Source organism: Podarcis raffonei, chromosome 2, assembly GCF_027172205.1.
Source record: "Podarcis raffonei isolate rPodRaf1 chromosome 2, rPodRaf1.pri, whole genome shotgun sequence".
Classification (NCBI taxonomy): Eukaryota; Metazoa; Chordata; class Lepidosauria; order Squamata; family Lacertidae; genus Podarcis; species Podarcis raffonei.
The window spans coordinates 70868721-70882338 of record NC_070603.1 but is presented as its reverse complement, the minus strand read 5'-3'; the positions used below and the strand labels follow the sequence as shown (position 1 = coordinate 70882338).

At 44.1% G+C, this 13618-nt stretch overlaps 1 protein-coding gene across 6 annotated transcripts in view; it reads left to right on the top strand.

The window, feature by feature from the left end:
• The window catches only part of RNF123 (ring finger protein 123), a 91741-nt gene that overhangs the window by 31336 nt on the left and 46787 nt on the right, over positions 1 to 13618 (top strand). For 5 of the 6 annotated variants that reach the window (XM_053377346.1, XM_053377347.1, XM_053377348.1 and 2 more), the window contains 12 exons: positions 109 to 301; positions 1402 to 1547; positions 2283 to 2366; positions 3050 to 3157; positions 3636 to 3813; positions 5766 to 5840; positions 6432 to 6519; positions 6791 to 6878; positions 7091 to 7175; positions 10680 to 10819; positions 11073 to 11261; positions 13342 to 13417. In XM_053377346.1, coding sequence (XP_053233321.1) covers positions 109 to 301; positions 1402 to 1547; positions 2283 to 2366; positions 3050 to 3157; positions 3636 to 3813; positions 5766 to 5840; positions 6432 to 6519; positions 6791 to 6878; positions 7091 to 7175; positions 10680 to 10819; positions 11073 to 11261; positions 13342 to 13417 — 1450 coding nt within the window. The remainder of the gene's footprint in view (positions 1 to 108; positions 302 to 1401; positions 1548 to 2282; positions 2367 to 3049; positions 3158 to 3635; positions 3814 to 5765; positions 5841 to 6431; positions 6520 to 6790; positions 6879 to 7090; positions 7176 to 10679; positions 10820 to 11072; positions 11262 to 13341; positions 13418 to 13618) is intronic. The other variant, XM_053377350.1, reaches the window with a different exon arrangement.

Sequence of the window (13618 nt, the reverse complement as noted above, 5' to 3'; positions counted from 1 at the left end):
ACTAAAACAAAGGAGATTTGTGCATGGTTCAAACCAGCTTGATTCTTCCCATTAGAGAAAGAGCTGGACAAATATTACTTCATATCTCTCAATCTCTCTTTTTCTCAGCGTCCAGCTGCGGCACTGGCAATCGGAGGTGCCTTGGCCAGACCAAGCTGGCTTAGTTCACCCACCCTGGGGCGGGCTAACCGTTTTCTCAGCACTGCAGCTGTTAGCCTTATGACTCCAAGGCGGTCGCCAGGTGCCTTGGAGAAAGTTAAAGTTCGTACGTTGAACATGGAACAACGGACAGAGGAGGACAGTGAGTAGTGTGTATATATATATATAATCCTTTCTAATACACAAAAAGCAATAATAATAACAACAACAACGAAAGGGAGAAGAGATCAAGGCAAGAAAGTGGGGGGGGGAGAGAAGGATACAAGGTGAGAGGAGGGAGTGGTAGTATTCCAGAAATAACATTATAATTCCAGATTCATAAACATATTATCCAATAATGTTTTTCCGAAGAAATCCATGAAAAGAGAGTGGCTGCCAATCACGTTCCTTAATTTCAATGTATTCAGTAAACAGATGTAACACTTTCCTAAATTGACCTTCATTTTCAGGTTGTGTAGGGTTTGGGTAAATTTTGTTAACATTTTCTGTTTAAACAATGATCCAGATCTGGAGGTAGCAATATTCTTGCAAGTCTCTTGTAGCTGACTTCCATTGTTCTCAGCCATCTTAAATTCATAATTGGTACCATAGATAAGTTCTCTCTTGAATCATTTACAGCACTTGGATCATTACAGCAACTGGACTTCTCAGCATGATCGGTTGTTTACAAAATGATAACAAATGTGGGGTAATAGTGGTTAATGTTTTCTTTGTTATTAGGCATTTTTGTATTTTTATGCTGTGAATTGCTCTGTGATCCTCTAATAATTATTTAATGGTAGGTAAGTAGGTAGGTAGATAGATAATTTCAGCCTGAAGTTCTGCCTTCTAACTGAGGGAAAGGATTTCTACCAGCATGCTAGCCCATGCCTGGATTTGTTGTAAAGGACTACGATTGTAATTCAAGCTATGTGCTTTCTAAGCAACAGAACTGTGAGGCCAGTGCAAATGATCTGGGAGTAAACAGTATTAAATAGGTTATATTTAATTATTTTAGTAAACAAAACTGCAGGATAATGAGGCTCAGAAGGATAAATGTAGGTTCAAAGGCGCATAGTCCATATGCCTCGAAACAGAACCAGCTAAACTAAGATGTCTGGTGACTTGAGGTAGCTGTTTGTTCAAGTTTTCCTTCAGAACAGAAAGGCTAACAAAACTTTATGGTTAAAAAAGAGAGAATACCAGACCAGCCTTAGTTCCATTTTCCTCACAGTGATGGATGTTTCATTGTTTTTATGGCAGTTGAAGGCAGCCATGGAAATGAGGGCCTTTTATTGGGGAGACCTGCCGAAGAGCCAGAACAACCAATCACTGAGAATTCTCTTTTGGAAATCTTGGATGGAATAGTCATGATGTACAACCTCAGCGTGCACCAGCAGCTTGGTAAGGTGAGCAGGATTCATTTCAGGGGAGTTTTCAGTCCTGTCCCATTCGCACAACTGGGATTGGAACTCACACTAACAAAGACCCCATGGCCCACTGGGAGAGGGTGGGGCGCTTTTGATTGCAGCCACCATACCAACTCACGATGCTTGCTTGCACTCTGCTTTTGGGTGGAACTACACCCTTTGGTGACAGACCTGCACTTTCTGAACATGGTTGACCATCACGCAGCAGTAACAAAATAGATGTGCGTGTATTTCCTTCTGAGAAGTAGCAGGTGCGAGAAGGGATGCTGACCCCCATTCCCCGCACTGGTATCCCGCTTGCAGCCACTTCTTTCCTCCGTTCCAAAGCAGGGATCTGTGATCGGCAGTGAGGCTAGCTGCAAGGGAATAGCCTTGAGGGAGAAGAGCTTCAGCAGGGATAGCGGCTGACAGAACAAGAGTTGCCAATTTTCTGTTGGAAATTGCCCTGCCTCCTGCTGCTTTATTGCCGTTTGACAATCTCCCACCTTCAGAGGTGTGGGTCTGTCTGCTGCCATCTTACGTAGTTCTGCTATAGGCTGTCAGCTGAAAATCTGTCTCCAGGAAAGCGACTGGTGGGAGGGGCTCATTGTGGGGTTGGGCCCTGCAATGTATTTATGCTGCCACAAGTTAAGTGTTTGGAAAATAATCCAGTATGTGCTATAACCTGTACAGAAAAGCTCTAGCTGGTACTACTGACCCTTATTTGTGTTTTAGATGGTAGGTGTTTCCGATGATGTGAATGAGTATGCTATGGCACTGAAAGACACTGAAGAAAAGATTAGCCGATGCCCAAAGAGGGTAAGAATAACACGGGGATAGTTATATTCACTCTCCCTTAAAATAGGCCTATATTGCCTGCAAGCTGTTCTCTTTCTTGAGAATCATTCAGGTGCTGAGCAGCACTCTATTGCTCTCACTGATTTTCTGAAGGCAGACTGAGAAGTAATGGTGGCTAATTCTCCATTTAGCTAAAATAGGATGGTTGTTTTGTGTGGTTAATGGTTAAAACAACAACAACGCCTTGAATGTTAAAGTCAACTTCGGAGCCACACACTCCTGCAAGATCATGGCTCCCTTTCCATCAAAACATGGTTTTTATCTTTGTGGAAGGGGAGTAATGAATTTGCATCGGTTCTTGTCTCCTGTGTTACACTGTTCATGTGTGAGCAGTTGTTAAATGAAGTTTGTTTCCCAAGGTACCACTGGAATAGATTCTCAACTTCCGTGGTGGTGTGTCTAATGTGGAATTGGTGTCAAGACTCCTGTTAAGATTTCTTGGATATTGTTAGGTGTAAAAGTTGTGTGTACTGTAGCTAGCCAAAGACCATGGCAGCTCATGCTTTTCCTCAACATTAAAAGAACATCCTGTGATTGTGGTAAGGCTTTTGTGAAGTACTGGACTTGCTGTGTACATGCTTCTGAAAGCAGGAAAACATATGCAACATTGCTCTTCATCCCTCCCCCCCCTGTGCCCAATTCAGAGAAGAGACATCCATGATGAACTGGTGAAAAGTCAGAAGGTTTTCTCAGAGAAACTTAATCACCTGAGTCGCCGACTTGCGTGGATCAATGTTACCATTTATTCAAAGGTGAGAAGGAAAGTAGTACACATAATATCAGTGAGGTGCTTCACTTAAGCTTGGGCCATAAATTCCAATTGTGGCCTGGCCAATGCTGAATGGAGCTGTACCGTTTCTTCCAAAGTCTTGTATGTTGTACTTCTGTTAATATATCCTGCTAAAGTTCATTTTTATTAAAGAAAAATATTGCGTTTTAGCAGTAAATTCATATTCATTTTTCCTGCTTTTGCACAAAATTGTTGACCTCCTTTTCTTTTATTTCCTCAGTAGTATTTACTCCGATCTGGGCGTGGGGAACCTGTGGCCCCCCAAGAATGTTGCTGAACTACAACTTGCCTCATCCCTGATGGTTAGCCATGCTGCCTGAGGCTGATGGGCATTGGAGTCCAACAACATCTGCTGGACCACAGGTTCCCTGCCCCTGCACTTAGATATATTATTTCATGCCAATTGAGATACAAACTGACTAGGAATTGCTCCTTTTCAGGAGAAGATGCAAGATATATACTGGCTGCTACGGGTATGCATCCGCACTATTGAGCATGGAGACAGGATTGGTTCGCTCTTTGCTTTTATGCCAGAATTTTATCTGAGTGTGGCTATGAATAGCTACAGTGCTCTCAAGAACTACTTCAGTCCTGTCAACAGCATGGAAGAGCTTCCAGGTGAGGAAGAGAAGGAGGGAACCGGAGAGGGCCTCTGAGCAGGACCATCTGTAATTTTGTGTATAGAATTCAATGCGCAAGAGAAAAGGGATAAGAACTTCACACAGAATATTGCATGCTGCACAGAATTTGAGTTGCAAAGAACCTTAGCTTAATGTGCCCTAGTGGTTGTAAAGATGTGTTTTGAAAATATGCTGGCTGTGTTGTGGGGTAGTATTCAACCAAGCTTTACTCAGAGTAGACTTATTGAAATTATAGACCTAACTTAGTCATGTTCATTAATTCAGTAGGTCTACTGTTGAGTAAAAGTTGGTGATACTCTTGAGTGGTACTCAACTTTCTAATCACATTAGGTGCTGTTTAACTTGCTCACACAATTGTCCTGCCCTCCACACACACAAAACTTCAGTCCGGGTCCCCGGGTTTCTCGTCTTGATAATGCCTAGTGCAAGCTATAACAAGCATTGTTTGCCCCTGCATCCTGAAGTTGATTAAATGCTATTAAGCCTGACTGCCCACCCTTATGCCTAGTAACTTTTTAGTATTTATACATTATCTGAGTGATGTTACCCTGAAATACTGCAGCTCCTGGTAATTATACTGATCCCCTTTTTAAAGAGTTGCGGTCATAAAGGACCTTTGTGTACAGTTTTTAGAATTTCAATAAAAGTCATTTAGCAATTTTGCAGGGCAAGAGTAGCAAAACATGTAGAAAATAGCCATTCTTACTATGCAACTTCATGGCGTAATTATGTTAAACAACTGCTTCATATTGACTATCAAGAACTGCTCAAGCAAAGCATACAAATCAAGCCTTCCTGCTTACATCGTATTTTTGCCTCCTCAAATTCCAGTGGTTATGCTTGTTTGCTGTCCCTGATTTTGGATTGGGTTGTGTTTTCTGCCCTCAGCCTGCAGTTACGTTGTTTTGGAAATATATGCAAAATACATTTCCTCCTTTTTGAAGTACTGTGAAGGGTGAGAAAATACTGTCATTGTGTCAGAGCAGGTGTTGTGCAGTCTGGCCCTGGAGATGTAATTGTGAAAACTGGTTTGGAAGATCTGTTTTCTTATTCCATGGTTATTCCAAACTCCTCCATCTGAAATGCCTCTGCCAAGAGCTCTTCTTTTTGGCTGCAAGATTTTTGGAAGTGAGGCTCTGTATTTCAGCATATTGTGTTTCTCTGTAGGTAGTACTCTATGAGAGCCACAATCTCTTTCATTTTGGGGATGAAACCAGATATGACACCAGGAGATCCTGTGATTGGATTGTCCACTTCCCCGCCCCCTCAAATGTCAAAAGCTGGTGGTGGATTTTAGATCAGAGCTGCAGCACTGGGGAATAGGTTTTTAACCCCCATCCCATCTACAATTTCCCCAATCTTTATTCTTCTGTCTACGCCTCCATAACACAGTTCAGTATTCCTATTTTAGCTGTGTTATGCGGGTATTAGTCCTAATACAAAGGGACTACTGTATATTATTGCTAAGAATTTGCTTAACTGTAGGGAAGTGTCCAGGCTAATTTTATCAGATTCAACAACTGCTACTCCTGTATTGATTATATGCATGTCTCAGAAAGCCTATGCTAGTCAAAGAGATGAACCCAGTCCACAGCCTGCATGGCTGCTTTCTAACCAGGTGTGTAAAAGAACTTCTCTGGACATTCCCACTTACTTCCGATGCTTCTGGTTAAGTGGTAAGGTAAAGTTGGCAACATCAAATGCTGCTGTGCAGACTTCCTGCCATCATTCCCTTAAACTTTAAGCTGGATTCCTGACTTGCCTGCTAGAGACTCAGACAAGTGGTAGCACATCCTCCATACTTGGACCATGTTTTCTCTCTATAAATCTGAAAGCTCATTCTAGAAATTCATTCTGCTGCAGCTGCTATATCCTATAGCTGTGGGTTTTTCCCCCTGCATCCTGATATTCTGAACTTTTTCTTTTCAGGCTACGAAGAGACTTTGACTCACCTCGCTGCCATTTTAGCCAAGCACTTTGCTGACTCAAGGATTGTGGGAACTGGTAAGGCAGCTCCTGTTTTCCAAAGGTCATGCTGGGCTGTAGGTGTTATGTGTGTGCATGCGTGCGCACATGCATATGTGATTGGGGGAAAGAAAATTAAGCTCATGCTTGCTGTTTTTTTAATTTTATTTCTACTTGATACTTCTTGAATAGTAAGGGTGTCTGTTTCTAATGTTTTTAACACCTCAGATCATTGCAGAATTCAATTATTATTTTTGGGTTTGACATTTGTCTTTACAGTATATCCTGTCCTGCTTACTAGTCCTGTAACTGTAGTAAACTATGCTTGCAATATTTCACACAGTGAAAATCTGGACAGAAAAGTTTCTGTTTTTGAGCTATATTTATGAAAAATCAGCAACAATGGCACTACTGACATGGGTTGCCATATGTCCGAATTTTACTGCACATTTTTCTGATTTCTGCCCAGACGCTACTGCCCACTGCAGTATTCTGAATATGTCCAGGAAATCCCAGACGTATGGCAACCCTAAGTATGCAATTGTACCACAATATCTGAAGTATTTTTCTGGCAATCTATGTCCCTATTATCCCTACTCCACTTACATTCTGTCTTGTTTCCACATTCAGACATCAGAGACTCCTTAATGCAGGCTTTGGCCAGCTATGTTTGCTACCCACACTCACTCCGTGCTGTAGAGAGGATTCCAGAACTACAGTAAGTTCTTGGTTTCACCATTCCTGAAAAATATTATATGTCCTGGAAGAGGATTATTTCTCTCTTCTTCTCTGAACCAGGCATGATTCCTATTCTTATAATCCCTTTTGTGTGGAAGCTGCTGCTCCCCTTGTTTCCTCACATTGCACTTCTGATTCTTCCCTCTCAAGTAAACTAAACATCTTGCCTTGAATCCTTCCCAAACCTCCACTTTTTAACCTTGGTGCTGTTTTCATGGTGGTTGGCTGACTTGTTTGTTTTACTCTGGCAGGCGAATATCCATGATGAAGAACCTGCTGGCCCCCTACGAGCAAAGACCCTGGGCCCAGACCAACTGGATCCTTGTACGACTGTGGCGAGTAAGAACAGATACCCTCTGCTTTCACATTTTGTTCAGAATTTCCAGCTTGTAGTTTTAAAACCAGTAGTTTCCCCTCTGTTTGAACTTTCCCTTAACTTCTTGTTTGAACTTTGTTACCTGCTTCTGGCAAGAGGGTCTCCATGTTCCTTGTTGGGAGATAATGTGAGGTCTTCTAAGCAGACATTTCTCCCTTCCCCCCCTCTCCTGTAGGGCTGTGGATTTGGATACAGGTACACACGGCTTCCTCATCTCCTGAAAACCAAGCCAGAAGATGCCAATCTCCCCAGCTTGCAGAGTGAGTGGGGGATAGGGAGTGGAGATGTGTTGCTTTGCCATTACAGCTTGTGGGTAAATGCAGTCCTGTAACTGAGATTATCCTAATCTGGTTAGCTGTTGAGTGGTACCAGAAGGGCAGGATCCTGTTGTGTGGTGCCCCCACACTGCTGCTGTCTGTTGGCACAATAATCGGCACCAGTGGATCCTGTCTGTGTAGCTGCTGGGACCCAGCATGTCTGGGAGCTAGAGGGCTCCTGATGCCATGTAATATAAACAAGTTGTCTCTGTCCCTAACTTAAATGTGTGCGGCAAACTCAGGGTGAAAAGTTTCTTAGTAACTTCCTGACCCAGCTCTCTTCTATTTTTGAGTGCAAAACCTCCTTAAAAAAAACACCACCTCCATATAATTGTGATCACCCTGGTTGTTTTCACTGGTTCACTAGGTGATGACCAAAAAAGCTCTGGTGTATATTTATAGGAGACAAAACATTTTAGCAGCATATAGCCAGAGCAGGCATGAGTTCACAAAGTGTGAAAGCATCCCCAAAGGCACACCAGGTTATAGTTTTAAGGAGTAAAATTGATTTTTCTAAGGAAATCAAGTTGATCGGCATTGGTGGTACATTGGATCCAGCAGGCATTTCTTCTCTTGCAGCTCTGGGCTGGTCCTCTTCTGTGAATGTTAGTCCTACTTTGTTCTGAGGCATTTGCCACTCACTTATGGCAGCCATGGTTTAGTAATCAGGCTGGTCTTCCAGTGTTACCACAGTACTCAGAATGGCTTTATATCCAGCATGGCAAGGATCTCTGAGAGACTCCAGTTACAAGCTGTAGGGGGAGCTTTGGCTTCTCCTCTGTAGTTATTGATCTAGTGAAGAGAATGATGGCATCTGTGTTGCTGAGTGGATGGCAAGTTATGAGTTGGTCCTGCACTCTTTCTCTGAAGAGAGCATATAATGTCGGGACAGAATGACTAACCTCACAGCCCAGCAGAAGGTGGCAGTAGTAACACCTGCTTGACCCTTCTAAGAAAATTTGCATCTATAATGTTTCTCTCTTTGTTTTGTTTTGCTTTTTTCTTTTCTGCTTTTTTGGGGGCCCAGGAGATCTCTCTGTTGCTAGTTTCCAGAGTAAGTTTCCTGTTGTCTTCCCTTTGTATGGTGGTGACATAGTTTTATAGCCCTCTAGTAGAGCCTTTTCCCCTCCCACCCTTGGTGCACAAGCCGGTCCTTTGGAAATGATGGGGTAGAAAGATAAAGTGGGATGAGTCTGGCTGCACCAAGTGATGGTCCTAAGAGCCATCCAAATGTTTGTCATGGCGGCCTGTCAAATGTGCCTCAGGGTGGGTGGTTAAGTATGTATCTCCCTTTAGTTTGGAGGGAATATTACGAGTCCACAGCAAATATGTGTAGGTGCTGTTAATGTGCTCTCCATAACAGTTTCCCCTTGTGGCTGTGGTGTCAACTGTCCTTTTCCTCTTTATTCTTCTCCATTCCGCCTTTTTTTTTTTTTTTTTTTTACACTTCTCCTTCTGAAAAGATGGACACAACAGGGAACAGAAAGGTTGAGCAGATACAGCTTCCCTGAAACTGCTAGCTCCAGTTCTGGCCCAGTTCTGCAGGGTAATAAGCTGGCTGTTTTTGCTGAGGCTGTCATGAAACTCCATCCCTGGGGGGTGCGGTCATTGAATGACCTTGGGACACCTATGCAATTGGGTTCACTTTTCTAGGTGTCGGCAAGGTCATCACTGTCTGCCAGTGATTTCCTCCATGTGGCTCCGAAAGGTCTAAGACAGGGCACAGGATCCTTTGGCTAGTGATCCTGCTTTCTGCTATTTTGAGGTGTACTTGAATGAATAATTAATACCAAGTTAATTGAAAGGAGCCTATTTACCAGCTGTCCTTGGGACACTGCCCTAGAGGGGCTGAGTCCACCCCCCTCTCGCAGGTCTTTGTGATGCTGCAGGGAGAGATTGGAGCACAGACAATGGAAGACATATCAGGTGTGCTCTGGCCATTACTTGGGGTGGAATATCTGAATGTGAAAGTCAGCTCACCTCTCTGCCTGTCCTCTTACAATCCCTTGCCTTTTGTGCCTGAGTTACTGCTATGCTTGCCTAATGTCGATGGGCAATTTAGGGGCACACCAGTGATTAGTCGTCATCTGCTCTCCAGCCTCAGTTTATTAAGGGACAACTCATGCTCATTTCCTGTCTAGGGCCCCCTTTAGTAACTAAAGCGATGATGGGACTGGCTGGCTCCTAAGAGAGGAGAACATGCATGTACATCCTTCTAGCTTAGTCCTCTACTGGCTAGTTTTTCGAGCCTTGAGTTATAGGTTCTGCTGTTAAGAGGTTGGCTAGAAGAGCTCTTAAAGCTTATTCTCACAGTTGTGAGCCTTTCAGCTGCATTCTGTTGAAAGCAAGCAGTGCTCTCACATGTGTGTCACTTTGGGACTCTCATTTGGCATGGATTTCATTTCAGTGCCAAACTGAAGCTTAGATAACCCGGCTCTGCCTGACAGCTTCCTCCTGGTTTACATCTGATCTCTAGCATGTTCCAAAGGAGGGAAAAGTGATGTAAGGTGTGCTCCTGGGGTGGGGTGCCATCAGTGTATCTCATATTTCTTTTTTCACTGCTGCAGTCCTAGTGATGTCAGTAGTATCTGCTGCTGGGTTATAGTTCCACTGTGAAAAGTTTTACCTTAGCCCCTGTGTCTAAGGGAAGTGAGGAAACAAATGGCCCTCCTTTAAGACTCTGATGAGGAGGACTTATTAATGAGAGCTAGCAAAGTTCTTGTAGCTAACACACACACACACACACACACACACACACACTCTCTCTCACAAAATTTAAAATGCACCCCTGTTTCAGGCTTGCTTTTGGGTTCCATTGGCAGGCTAGAAAAGAGTTGGGTTTAATACCCCCTGCCCTTTAGATTTCTCGCCCTGATTGGAAATGGGCAAACAAGTGTGAACATGTGCCATGCTGGCAGAGAGGAATGGGACTGTCTGTCTTGGGTGCTGATTCCCTGCTAGGGAGCTACTGTGATGCTGCTTTCAGGAGAGATTAGTGCTGAGCTGACCTAGGGCATTGTGGGGATGAGCAGGAGGGATGCTTGGCTTGAGCTCAGCTGCAGGGCACAGCTTCTTACTTGCAGAGAGACAGCAAATGTGCATGACCACATCCCAGCTAATTCAGACCGGCATTATGGCAAAGAGCTCCGGGCCTTGGAGACGGGACAGGCTCAGAATAGTCCATGTGTGAGAGCTGGCCTTGGAGGGCAGCTGCCGCCTCTACTTATTGTAAAGAGGGCCTCTGCTGGGAGGAGGCTCCAAGAATTCCTTGTGATTTTTGAGAGGCAAAATGAAGCTGAATGCAGTGAAAGGGGCACATACTTGTAAACTTATAAACTGTTCCCCATTTCCACACGATGGCAGTGAAACAGGCTGGGCTTGGGCAGCAGCTGCCCAGCACCTTCCGGTAGTGTGGCCTCTTAAGAAGCCGCTGTTGTTTCATTCCAGAGCCTTGTCCCTCCACCCTGCTGCAGCGACACATGGCGGACCTGCTGCGGAGTGACCGTGAAATGGCACCCAGTTTCCTCAACAGTGTGCTTAACCAGCTGAACTGGGCCTTCTCAGAGTTCATTGGCATGATTCAGGAGGTGAGAGTTTTGGATCCGGAATAAATCTGGTTGAAGGAGTAAGCCTCTGCCTGTCATCCTGGAGGATAAAAGCAAAAGTCCTTTCCTTACTAGGTGTCAGTAGCAGTTTGCAGCACAGTTCTTGTGGGATGCTGGGATTGAGCTGACTTGTGCATGAACTGGAAAAGGGGGGAGGGTTAGGGGCAGGTGTGAAGAGAACAGCTGCCCCCCCTTCCAGTTCTTACATTAAGCTGCATCTGTTTTGCTTGGGCAGATCCAGCAAGCTGCAGAGCGCCTGGAAAGAAACTTTGTAGACAGTCGCCAGTTGAAGGTGTGTGCAACGTGCTTTGACCTGTCGGTGAGCCTGCTCAGGGTCTTGGAAATGACGGTCACACTGGCTCCTGAGATCTTCCTGGACTGGAGTCGCCCCTCATCAGAGCTATTACTCAGGAGACTTGCACAGGTACTCACTTCTCCGCAGGAAAACATTAGGTTGGGTACATGGCAAGGGGCAAAGGTTTTTAGCTGAGGATGTGGGTGCTGTCATTTGGCACAGTCACAGTTTCCTGGGTGAACTATATTATTCTAAAAGAATGTGTCACCATGGCTCCCCCCCCCCCCCCACTGTCTTACTCTGTTAGTGATTATTCAGAGATTGTGTGTATGCATGTCTGCAGCAAGATAAAGGTCTCCAGTTCACTCCTTTTTCTTCTTTGGTAAGCCTTAATTTCTTCCTGGAAAAGAACTCCAGAGTAAAGACGGCCATACATTTCAAGAAGTGGAAGGATAAGCCAATCTGTACCCCTTCCCGATGATATTCCTAATAATCTCCTTCTCTGGGCTTCAGCCTTTGCTTCCTTTTTCAAATGCCTTAATGCCCCCTATGGTTTATTTAAAGCTTTTAAAGCATAATGTATCAGTAAATCACCTTTTCTGCCAAGCATCAATTCATACTCACATGTTTTCATTATCCATGCATCAGACCCATTCAGTACAGACAGAATAATTCATTCATTTATTTATTTATTTCAATGTTTTCATATCCCTCCACCTGTTTGCTCCAGATTGGAGCACAAGGTGGCTGTCAGCACAGCTTACAATGTAATATAAATATAAAATAAAACAGAATAAAATCATAAGTTCATTAAGGAAAAATAGCAACACAAAGCCGAAACACCAACCAGCATCAACAATATCAGGTTCCAAAGGCCCAGACAGGTAGCCTTGCATGTTCCATTTCCATTGTCCATGGTCAGCCTGGCCACCATATGACCAGACAGTTGATGAGCAGATGTCCTGGGAAGACTACATGGCCACTTGAGTGAAGCTGCTAAATCATACAGCCGTTAGCCATTAGGTAACAATGGAGAACATGAAACTTATAGATGTAGACACTGATGCTTAAAGATGGGGAGGGCAAGGTGTGCATGTCACTTGGGACTTGTTTGCATGGGTCACTGTAGCAGATCCATCTGGAAACCTAGTTTGAGTTGTCATGCGATGACTGGCCATGCAAAGAGACTTGCGGCACACCAGAACCACCTATAAGCAGTTACATGCAGATGAAGTGACCAAACCACTCATATTTGTTCCAAGCACATCTGTTCACACAACCAACTACAGTGCAGTGTTTGAAAATAAGTTGACCAAAAATGTCAGGTTTTAATTTTGAAATGAACTCTTCGAAAGGCTTTTATGAATTGTTTCTTAAAACAGTGCGGTACTTATCGCTGGAGGGGAAAGCAATGTGCCAAATGTTCTTTGGGTGCCACTTTCAGAATTCTGCCACATTCTAGTTGAAGCATCAGCTTGCTCTCTGGAATGATGACTCACTGCTGGCTATTTCCTCATTTTGCCCAACTTCTTTAAATGAAATATCTCTGCACAACCTTGCATGTACCTTTGTGCTAAGGTTCCACTGTATGCATGTGGAAATTTGGCTTATTAGAAAGGGACCCCATCCATCCATGGAATTAAGAGCTGTTTTGCCTTCTAAGAGTTTTTTCATTGAAAGTGTCCACAGCCTGAGATGTGAGCTGATGCAACCCGAGCCACATTTTCAGTCTGTTATTGCTGAAGGCTCAGGTCTGTTGTCATTCTCATGGTTCACAGAGAGGCCTGTCATATTTCTTTTCTGAGCAGCCCTGCTGATGGGTATCCTTCACGCCATGAAATCTAGGGCCACACAGAGTGTTATCATGCATCCATCTAGTATCTCACCATCTGCTGTAAAATATATGTTCTTGGAAGACCGTCCTCTGCTATTGTGGGTCTGAAAGGCAGATAGTTCCAGGGCATAAAGGAAGGAACTACCCTCAAGGCCCTTTTCTGTATCCCAACACACCTTATTACAATGCAGTGCCCAATATTGTGCCTGCTGTTGTAGAGAGATTTCTGAATCCGAGGGAATTGAGTTGTCTAAACCCTGATGATCAGACTGGAAAGTATCAGGAGTAGCATATGTACATCTCTTCAAGTGTGCAGAGAGAGAACTTGTATCTTCTGCTTTAATCATTCTGCCATCTCTTCTTCCTTCTCCACAGCTGCTAAATCAGGTGCTGAATCGTGTGACAGCTGAGCGGAACTTGTTTGACAGAGTGGTCAATCTTCGTCTGCCAGGTGAGCTTCCTTCCCAGCCACCTTGCAATCAGTCCTGCTTTGGGAGAGGGACCATAGCTCAGTGGTAGAGGATGTGCTTTGCATGCAGAAGGTTCCAGGTTCAGTCCCTGGCAGCTCTAATTCAAAGGAGCTCAAAGGTGATGGCAAAGCTGTCTGAGACCTTGCAGAGCCACTACCACTAAAGAGTAGGTAAAGCTAGGT